This window comes from Bombus bifarius, unplaced genomic scaffold (assembly GCF_011952205.1).
Source record: "Bombus bifarius isolate JDL3187 unplaced genomic scaffold, Bbif_JDL3187 scf7180000008099_frag, whole genome shotgun sequence".
NCBI classification, from domain to species: domain Eukaryota; kingdom Metazoa; phylum Arthropoda; class Insecta; order Hymenoptera; family Apidae; genus Bombus; species Bombus bifarius.
Window position 1 is genome coordinate 11693 of NW_022884446.1, and position 11397 is coordinate 23089.

General features: G+C 33.4%; 1 protein-coding gene, 1 long non-coding RNA gene and 1 pseudogene across 3 annotated transcripts; 1 reads left to right on the forward strand and 2 right to left on the reverse strand.

Moving 5' to 3' along the window:
- Positions 1-2136: 2136 nt before the first annotated feature.
- On the reverse strand, positions 2137-3454 carry LOC117208447 (annotated as a pseudogene).
- Positions 3455-7103: 3649 nt separating this feature from the next.
- Positions 7104-7927, forward strand: LOC117208449. Of its 2 annotated transcripts, none has more exons than XR_004487700.1 (3): positions 7104-7146; positions 7229-7433; positions 7529-7927. It is a non-coding gene; the product is annotated as an uncharacterized LOC117208449 (long non-coding RNA). The 2 variants fall into 2 exon arrangements; XR_004487699.1 differs by having other exon boundaries at positions 7551-7927.
- A 737-nt stretch (positions 7928-8664) lies between these two features.
- LOC117208448 (probable glutathione S-transferase 6) lies at positions 8665-9028 on the reverse strand. Its single transcript, XM_033449637.1, has one exon. It carries the CDS (start codon positions 8953-8955, stop codon positions 8782-8784), a length of 174 nt encoding a protein of 57 aa, XP_033305528.1. The 5' UTR covers positions 8956-9028; the 3' UTR covers positions 8665-8781.
- Between the last annotated feature and the right edge of the window lie 2369 nt (positions 9029-11397).

Sequence of the window (11397 nt, forward strand, 5' to 3'; positions counted from 1 at the left end):
AAGACAATTATGAAAATTATAAATGGAACACAAGATAAAATTGTTTAAGATTAATTCTTCTTTTTTTTTTTTTTTAATCGCGAGTGTTTGCAAACGAAGTTTCAATCTGTTTACAATGATAGCAATGAGAGGAGGATGTCTATGAAAGTTATAAATGCGATATTGAATAACATTTCTGCGAGTGGGTTTGTTTTTCGTTACAAATGTTTTTTAAACGAATCTGCAATCTGTTGGAAACAACGGAACAGTAACGAGACGACTGATAGGGAAATAAGAAAGATCGCGTTTTATTTGAACAGACAAATCTTTGAAATCTATTCGAAAGTCTATTTGAAATGGTACGAGCTCGAAAAGAACGGTGAATACTATAGAAGAAGGATTAATTAAAATTCTTATTAATCTGTACGCTTTGTATATTATATACCTTGATCGATGCCAAGATAACAAATTATTATACAAAACAGTGAAGTATCCACGTCTGACATTAATATTGAGTATTACCATTACTGTAATTTAATTTTTAACCGATCCTGAAAATTCCTTAGAACGTAAAAAGTATAAAATGTTACTGTGCATTTCAAGATTAAATGCACTGTAATTTAGAAACAGTTATGAAGCGGAAACAAATAATTTATTCAGAATAAGAATTCTACGTAATCATGTTAAAAAAAAAAACGTACTTATAACGCGTTTAAACTCCAAATATGCAAAGACAATAAGGGAAAAAAATTAAACGAAGAATCGTATTTTTTGTAAATTCACACAAGATTTTATCCAAAAAAAAATTAAGATTTTTTGAAGAACGTACAAGACGGAACACGAACAATAAAAAAGGGATGTTAAATACAAAAAATAGATTGAAATTTAGATTATGACATATAAAAAAAATGATATTGCATAATTTACAATTATTTTCGATAGCTTACGTCAGTATGTTGGAGTGTAAACTATAAAATATTAAAAAACTGGTACCATTTAGACATAATTTAGAAAAACAATAAATTGCGGAAACCGATAGTTAAAACTCGATACGATCGATACTCCAAAACTCTAATCCTAATAATTACTCAGCAATAATAACCGATAATTCATGTTGATTAATGTTTGAACTCCGTTTTTTTTCTGTATGTGTATACAAATTTTGTACAGTTTGATAAAGCGAAATTAAATTATCATCTTTTTGTACTACTTCAAACATTGAGATTTGTCATCTTCAAGGTCGATCACACATAGTTTCAGATTGCGGAGTTGCAAGGGTAATTAATTTTGCAATCGGTTTTCCTTTGATATAGATGTGAATACAAATAGCCATTGATTGACAATATACCGAAGCAATTCTAGTTTAATTTGAAGTCATCGATCCTTTGATATTTTTGGAAGAATAGTAAAAGTACAGAGAAATAAGAAAAAATGGCGTTAACTAAAAGATAGCTCCAATGTATCTCATAAATATTATCTATATATCATTTGTAAGATGTAAGTGACCAAGATATCGAATTATACAAAAATTGTATGTAATGATTAATACTTGAACGTTACTTACATTTATGTACATGAAAATTTGATCTTTTATTAACTAAGTTATTGATCGACAAAATGACTTCCTACATAATTCTCCGCCTGAACTGAAATGCATATTTTTTTTTACACAAGCCTTATGTGTAGCTAGCAACGAGCAAACAGATTAATTACTTTACACACGGTCGTATCTTGTTTGCTGTAGGCGAGTTCTCTCATGTAATCAACGAAGTACTCAACTTTAAAGCGATAAGAGAAGAACATTATTGTATGGATAAAAATCATGCTTTGTTCAAAGAAATATGTAACTCGTATTTTTTTTTAAAGCAACCCTCATAACGTATTGAATAAAATAATCATACATTTTTTTTTGTTCAACATTTGTAAAATACGATATTATCAAGATCACCAAGGAGGTAATCTTCAATTCTTAATGAATATAATAAAAAACATAATTAATGATTGTTTGATGGTTTTATTATTATCTCTATAATACAAAAGCACAACATCGTGTCAACAGTTTATATAGTTCGTATGTTTCTGTAGGAATACACAAATAATAGTTCTCTATCACAACGTAATCTAAAGGGAAAACCCTAACTAAATGACAAAAATATCGGTAATAACTGGAACTAATGAATGTTAAAAGCAATCAGTATATTCCATACAAACTTCCATCAACACGATTCGTTCTTCATTCTCTCAACACACTAAGACCGCAATCTTTAAACGCTTATAAAACCATAAGCAATCGTGAAGTTTAGAATTCGCTAACTGGGCGTCTCTCAATCCAGTTTTTGATCTTGGGCAGAAGGAGGACCTTTTTCTCCAGCAGCTTCAGATTGTCGTAATTCTCGATCAGATCAGACTTGTACATAAAGTTCAAATAATCGAGCAGAGCAACGAATGTTAAATCAGCCCAAGAGAGAGTACCATCGTAGAAGTAGCCGTCATTTTCCTTCACTTGCTGGTCCAAACGTTCTAAAATGATCGGCAGCGTCTCTTCAGCAGCCTTGCGTTTTGCAGCTTTGACCTTCTCGTCCTCCTCATAGTGGAAGGCGGCAATTTCTGAAAATTTGTTTTCAGTTAAATACTATTCGCTAATGTTATACTAACTTGAATACAGTGTTGTGCGAAATTTAAATGATACTGAAGATAGAATTACAATCCTTTTTAATCCTTTGTCTTGTATTGTTGACATACGTGTATCGTTCGATTAAATCAAATATTAAATCGGATTTCAACTAATAAATACCTGAACAGATATGTACTATCTGTTATCAAGATTCTCATAAGATTTATGCAAAACAGCACTGGATACTCACTATGACGAATATCATGAATAGTATCAACAGTGGCATCAATATGAAGATTTGCCCAGTCAGTCTTTCCAGCTAAGTCATATTGTTTGGCTAAGTAACGGCAAATAGCTGTAGACTGAGCAACCTTCCTTCTATCGGCTACGAGCATAGGAAGCAGGCCATAAGGAGTCACTAAAAACATACAACTAATAGAATCAAAGATTCTATCGAACAAACAGATTATGATGCTTCTTAAATATCTAGCTTCCTGTTATCTGTTTCGGAAAGATATAATTTAATTTATTGATAATTTATCAGCAAACAAAGGGCATTGTCTCCTTAACAATACCTATTGTTCTCCCACATATCTTATAGAGCAATGGAGAGTAAACAATAATCTCTGTTATACTCTGCATAATTGTGTTCTACTTTATTTAGCTACTTTAGTTAAATTAGGAAAGATGAGATTTAAGAAACAGAACTTCTTTAAATTTTAAGCTTACAGGGCTTTATTTCTGGCCAGACGTCCTTTTTGATACGTTCATCTTCAAATGGAATACTAGCATAGCTGAAGAAGAACGGATTGGTTCTGCCAATGCCGTAACTGGGAAGTAAGTCAATTTATAGAGCGGCATCTTCCTGGAAGTATAATATATACAAAGTAAAAACAAAGAATCATTGATGACAAGAATTATATTATTACAAATTATGAAGTATAAGACAATTTAAGTAAAAAGCATCAACTACTAACTACTCGCATAGCTATTTGTATCTTTATATTTTAATATAGCTTAGATATAAAAAGAATATTATTTTTGGATGTAATAATGTATAAACTTGCGCCAAATATTATAACAAAATATTGCACTTTCTATTTAAGTAGGATAGACATATTACCGGCATTTATCTTTTTTCTATAGCAATGAAATTGTTTATAAAAAAGTTTATAAGAAAACTATCAATTAATGCAAACAACGCATTTCAAAATATTAATTACATTCGCGCGATTCGTTATCTCTAGTATTAATTTAACCATATGGTTCTATACACCCAAGACCCTCTAACAGTAATTTAGTACCATTACTAGTCGTATGTACAATGTATGTTTGTATACAACTTTCGTAACTACAAAACATTCAGCAGTGATTATATATTCTTCCAAACATAAGAAACATTTTCTAATTGCATACTTAAATTTATCGATCAATTATGAACATGTAATAACATTTATTTCTTTCAACTACTAATTTTTAAATCATCTGCTGTTCGGTTAATTGAAGGATGTCGGCTTTCTGTAGAAGTATTTCATATTTATTATTTAATTATGAATAAGGAAAAAACATACAAAATATAGTTTTTAAACGGTTTATTATTTATAAAGAGAAACTTTGACTCGGGATATATATACTATATATATACTATTTACTTACAATTTTTTTTTTAAGACTTCAAAGTCGAAACAAGCACAGGAAATTTCCAAGCCGGTTAACAGAAACTTGAATGAGACAAAAATAACCTTTAGATATCTATATGTTCTTCTTCCCCCCTGTTGCTTCCACGTAACTCTTATCGTATTGGTGGAGCTGTGCTGATATGTGAAATTATGACTACATAAAAACATCCGGAAAGACTCATTGAATGATTTTATAGTTTAAAATTTTATAGTTTAAGGTTAATAAATTTCCATAAATTAAAGTTGAAAACTTATGAGAACATGTTTTCTGTAACAAAACTTAGTAAAAACAAACTAGTAAGGTTTATAGATTCTTTAATGATTATGTATGTATTCATAAACTAGTTCGATAAACATCGTTCGATAAAACGTCGAGCAACACACAACATTGAAGCGCGAAATTTCAAATTCAAGGAAAGATAAATAACAAATATTGCGAACAAATGATATTAAATTTACAATAATCTCATGTAAGAAAAAATAAAAGGGATAAAAGTAGTACAGAAGATAGAAAAATCTATAAAACTGGTGGCTGGGAAATAGAAAATATATAAATTTATGTTATTAGAGTTTAGTACTTCTGTCGATCAATGTGTTACGACCGTTCGCGGAGAGACGCAGTCGCAGTAGCGAGAGGCGTAAATTCTCGCTATGATTCGGTGAATCGGCGCCGCGAAGTAGTCGTTCCCCTGTTTCGGTTAAGATAAGAGGTGGTTAAATGAATATGACACAGTATAGTAAGTTATATTTCACCGTTTATTCCAACAACTTATAACGAAGGCAGTTACGCTGGTGCGTATGTACGAGATGAATAAGTGACTGATCTGTGGGTGTGCCCTACCCGGTGGAAGGATATTGACCGTTCGAAGGATGTAAAATCAGAACTGTCTTGGGAGACGATGCTGTCTCGGAGGAAAGCTAAGGATGGGTGTGTCTAGCGCACGGGACCATCGGATTTGTTGGTGACGATTTTAGTTAGGATTTTAGTTCAAGCTGAGTTGACCGTGATTCAATTCACGAATATCGGAGAGGAAAAGTCGTCATTCACAATATTACACACAATAATACCTTCACATAAAGGAGCACAGCTCAGATGAGACTTTTTATAGTTAAACTTTTAACGTACTCATAGACACGAAATTTTTTTTTAAATAGAACTGTTACATTTTACGACACGTATAACATCGAACATTTACCAACATAGCGATGCCAGCGTACATATATATATACTGGTGTACTGGTCATCTTTTTTCCACGCGTTTTTAGCTTTTTAGCTGATTGTGAATGGGCGCCTAACCAGCCAATCAGAAATGGCCGATATTGTATGAATCCTTTTCTTCAGTGCCTGAAGAGCTGGATATTTATCCAAAACTGGTGGCCCAAACATATACTCGAAATTTTCCAGGGTCTCCGCAAATACTAAGTCCGCCCATGTCGTCTGAAAAAAGGTTTGTATACATTTATTTTGTACCTCCTCTATTAAACAATTTTTTTAATTTACCTTGAAAAATGTGAAAAATCGAACTCTTAACTAAAGATCACTAGCTTTTTAGGAAGAATTTGGATTTTTATTTTATTGTCAGAATTTAATGGATAATTCTAGAAACTTCAACCTGTGGAGGTATTTGTTAATTAAAAATGACAAAACTGGTATTATGTAAAAAAGAGTAATGTGTATCCTGAATCAATGTCGAATGGAAATTAGACAGTTCTATAAAAATAAGCCTTCTCACGATTCCACAACTTCATAGCTTAATTAAATACAATTCTTCGGCGATATAATTACAAATACATTTACAGGAATTGTGTAATATGATAAATATCTCGTTAAAGAAATTGAAATCGTAAACTCTAGATTCTAGTATTCTTTCACTTTCATGTTTCCTGTGAGCCCTTCAATCGCTAAATATTTTGCAATGAAACACGTATTATTAAACAACATAATCATACTAAATTAATTTAATGTGACTATTTATTATTATTATATAATAACACAGTGATGAAAGAAATAAACTGGTCAAGTAATCTAAGGAACCATAATACGTATCTATGTCAGTGACAGTGAGAAAAATTCAGATATCTGTACTTAAGTGATTACACTTATAAGTATCATTATATATTATATAAATATGATATTTCGAATGGTATCATTTATCAATCATTAAACAAGAGTGTCATATCCAGAGAAATGATTTTACATATCTTAATCTTTGCTTTGATTACGATAGTAATAATTTCTATCAAACTTGATGAGGAAGATACATGAATAATTATCTAAAAGCTGAGAATCTTGGCAAATTCATTTGTACATAAACTAACAGAAGTGAATTTTAAAGATACACTCTGCTCTCAACAATTAAAGCTGTCTTGTCGCAACAAAGTTTCAATAATTTTTTATGGACAACATGGCCCAGTTTGCACAAAGACTAAAAATTTTAACATTAAATTTGGATAAAAAATCTTACGGTAGAAGGAATGATATATCCTCCATATTCGCCAATAATCTGGTCGAATTTAGTCAGGTACAATGGTATTGTTTCGTTCAAAAGTTGATTCATCCTCGCTTCCTTCCTTTCAGGATCCTCCTCCATGCGACAGTAGCAGATAGCTGAAACGTATATGAAACCAACCGTTACGTTCATTTGTGTTTTTCCCCCCAAACGAAGAGAAAATAAGTTGTGAAAGAAGGAGTAGCCTCTCATAGTTCCTACAATTTCTTCATTCTCTTTGCTTTCTTCAATATTGCCTCAACAAGTTCCTGTGGTTCACGATACTTGAAATATATACAATGTTACCAGCGTGGAAATTGTCTTGGAAACTTGGAAAATCTTTCAAGAGGAACAACATTGCTAACTGAGATTCGAGAAAGGAAAGGTAAGTAAATCCTTGCTTCTACTTAGAGCTTTTTTATTTACTTCTGACGAGTAAAGTACTGTTATTAAAATTTGATTAAAAGTACCAAGAATGTCGAGATATAAACAACCATTTGTGGAAAGGTCAGGAGAAGCAGAATTATCGAATAAACGTTATATAACTCTTAGTGATTAAGTAAGAGAAGAGAAACGAGAAAAAAGTCTTCTATCTAGGTCTTAATAAAGTATACTATATTTATCTCCATATCAAGAATAACAACAAGATATAAACAGTCTTCTAGAAATTGAGTAAATATTACATAATTACATCTTGAGCAATATTTTGCGTCTTAGCTTTTGCTTAAACATTATGATAATCTTAAATATCTGTAAATTCTTCACAGACTCTTTGCATCTTCTATACAGGTATCTCATGATCATGTGATAACACACAGGAAGAAAAAATAGAGGAAAAAACAGCGTAAAAAAAAGTTGCGTAGGAGTATCGTCGCACTACATCATTCGACAATTGATGCACGTCATGGCGATCGTCACGGTTTAAAGCAGGCCATCAAAAACACGTTTGTTATCGTACGGAAAAATCTGCGACGTTCCAGCTGTTCAGGTGCATCGAATTGTGAATCATCGGCGGTACGAAGCAAGGCGAGGGGCGTAAATAGAGAAAGAAGAGAAGGATTCGCATAAATGATAAAATATAATCGTTCGTTCCTCGTCGATGGCGGATGGATGGCTTTAATCGTGGACGATATCGATACGATTATATTTTATACATTTGAAACAAATATAAAAGACGAGCAAAAACCAGAGATACGATCGTTATGATATTATTCAATCGGTAGCCTATTTACCTCGTTTTTTGTTCACCTTCTCTGTCTAGTAATAATTTTTCGACGTGGCGTGACGTTACGTTGGCGGTGTAAAAACACGATTTTAAACACCTGCGGATAGTTGCATGAGTTTCGAGCGATTCCATTCCCTTCGATTTATATTTATGCGATCAACGCGCGGATCGTTAACGCATTATGCAGACAGCAGATGTTACGTAATCACACATATCGTAATTGGAAATTAGTAACGTTATCGCGTACCAGGATACACTTCGTTGCCCTCGCTCCTTCCGCGGATAACCAGCGTTTATCATATAGAGACAGGGATTTGCAAAGAATAAAAGTTGTAGAACGTTGAAAGGCGTTGAGAGAAACGTGATGTTATCCCGTTATTCGTTAACGCAACGCAGTTAAAAAAAATCCCGAAGGAAGATTACGATAATAGATAACCTGAGTCGAGTGTTTGTCGGGGGATCTAAAAGATTCTTTCGAGTTGAGCGTCTGAGATTGCAGAGAAGAAAATTTGGAAGCCATCGAATTCGTGATGTCGATAGAAATCTTCAGTTGGAATCGTTGTATCATAACGTAGTCTGCTTATTGTCGATAAGACTAAACTAAAAGTGACTACTAAAATTTTCTATCCTCTAAATTCTATCTACGATTCTATAATCTAAAAACTGACTTTTGCAAACAAACTGTAACATTCGCTTAACGGAAAGACATACGTATCTTGTTTGTACTCGTCTTTTCACAATGAATTCTTGAACGTCTGTCTCTGTGGTGAGACAAATGCAAAGTCATCTCATCAGTTACTCACCTTGCTCCAAATCTTCAAGAGTATCGACGAGCACGTCGCATATCAACGCATCGCTTTCGTTTCTTCCCATTAGATCGTACTTCCTCGCCAAGTATCGCGCCACAGCGTCAGCCTGCGCTACCGGTTTCCCGTCTACCTCCAGCACAGGCAGCTTTTTATAAGGCATTGCTAAGAACAAACATGGCTCATATGAACACTGTGTAAAGGGAAACGATCGATAGGAAATCACAACACAGCTTCCGAGGCCGTTGCGTTCTTGTGAATAGATGAATCGAAATCATTTCGGTTTTAATCAACATGGCCTAGTAAAGAAATACAGAAATGTCTTCTTTCTCCTTTTTTTCTTTTCTTACGATTACGATGGACAGGGTATCGCGTGTTTTCGCAGGGTATCGCAGGTTATCGCTGTTGGGAAGAACCTAAAGTTTTTAAAATCAAGGATAAAAGATAATACCAGACACGGAAAAAATATTAGAAAATGTACACGGTTCTTGTAATGAAAATTGAAATGCAAGGAATATAAATCGAATGTCTCTTGCGAACGTAATTTTGTGTTTTACACCGACAGGATTGATTTACAGACTTACGTTGACTTTTGGTTTCTCTATCTGCAAGCGACATATAAGATTATATCGAAGACTATGCTGCGTAAAACTTTTATTATACTATTTACGATAGAAATGTCGCAACGGAAGATCGAATTTTATGTCTGCTTTGTTCTTTCGACTTTTTAGCTATGTTCTTGTTCATTTCCGAACTGATTTCAATTTTTTATCCTTTTTTCCGACAAGTCCTAAAAAGTTTTTAAATTAACGAGAAACGTAGAAGTATTTTTGTATTCCTATTTTAAGTCACCTATTTACGGTTTTCTCAAAATATTCGAAATGCTTCGATTCATTGAAAACAATAAAGATTGCAACACAAAAATTCGAGAATCGTAAGTGAATTAAGTTGGTATTCGATAAACACGATATTACGGAAGCAAAACTTAATGAAAAGTTCGACTTTATTCCGTATGAAATTTTACTTTAAGTAAGTTTAGCCTGCACGTGAAACGAAAGTTTTATATACAGAAAAGTTTGAGTAAATGGTAGATATCTGAGAGTTGAACGATGAAAGTAAAAATCGATTCTTCACGCTTACAATCCTTGTATTCAGGCCAGAGTTGTAGGGGGATCCTCTCGTCGATATACTCGATGCCAATATATGCAAATATGTACCGTATATGTTCGGCACTACCACGGGCATTGAAGTAGATTAGTTTGTAGGTAGGTTCGTCGCTCATTTTCCTTGCTCTGTCAACTTATCGAGAAAAATGTTACAATTAACTCGTGTAATTAACAGACTGTGTGCGTGTTTGTGTGTAGAGAGAACAATTTACTTATAGATGGAATAATTCGTATAATACGCAAAATAAATCATTTAGAAGGCTGGAATATGTGTTTTTGAAACAATTAATTATGTCGAAAAATATTTCAAACGAGATATAATTATGAAAAAAATAATAATTAAATGTATGTAAATGTATGTAATAATAGTTAAATGTATGTAAATGTAATAATTAAATGTAATTAGTTGTGAAAAAAATAATAATAAAAAATAAATAAATGTAAAAAAAGAATTAAATGTAATTAGTTTCTTTTTACACACGCGATATTATTGGCGATATATGAAGGTCAACTTTATTTTTTTAAACAGATATATTTATACATATATTTATAGATATAAATACATATATTATATAGATATAATAGTATATATAATATATATGTCGGAGATGAAAGAACACCGGAGCCTTTGGAATTTTGGATAATCCCGCAACATTGTAACCTAAAGTCTACTATAGCTGTAATTCAACAATTGTAGTTATCCAATCCGATTGTAATTGTTCGAGAGTTGTGATAATGAGCTTGGGCTCGAGGCGACAGTCAGTCGCCGAACGTAGCCGCGGTCACGGGATGAACGCTTTGTCTAACAAAGGTATGGAGTAATTCTATAGCTCTCCTTAAAAGAAATATTCGTGGCGACACGCGACAGTAAACATTACAACGGTTTCTGTCCCGTGGCTCCCCACACGCAGACCCTATTCTTCGAGTAAGATGATTGCCAGATGTCGATGCGTCTCCGCAGTACATGTTCGGCTAGCTCGAGGGCCCGTTATAAATCTTAAGATTTAGTCAACTAAAGTCCTTCAAACAGACAAACGGTCTTTGTCCCAACTACGGGAAGATAGGGGAGACATATTTTTCAACGAGCGGCGTCTCCCACTAGCAACTTTCCCTCGAGGGCGGCTAGCACCTTTTTCTAACCACCGATATGGAGATTGACCAATTAGCAGCAAGGCCAATTTCCCTTACTTTCTGAACGAAGGCTTTTCTCGACGAATCCGATAATCTCGTGTCCTTAGACACACCCCATTATAGTTTTCCTCTGTGGCATCATCGGGACGGGAAAGACATTCTCGCTCGCGATCTCATTGATGAAAGGAGTAACTCTTTACGATCAGTGAATATTACGCGTCCGACTTAGATTTTGTGAGTACGTTCATCTATCATCCCGTCGACCGCGGATTCGTTATTGAACCTAGGATCATTGTCATTAGTTTCTC

Excerpts from the sequence above, each read along its gene's own strand:
- LOC117208448 (XM_033449637.1), bottom strand. The coding sequence starts at position 8,955 with ATGCCTTATAAAAAGCTGCCTGTGCTGGAGGTAGACGGGAAACCGGTA.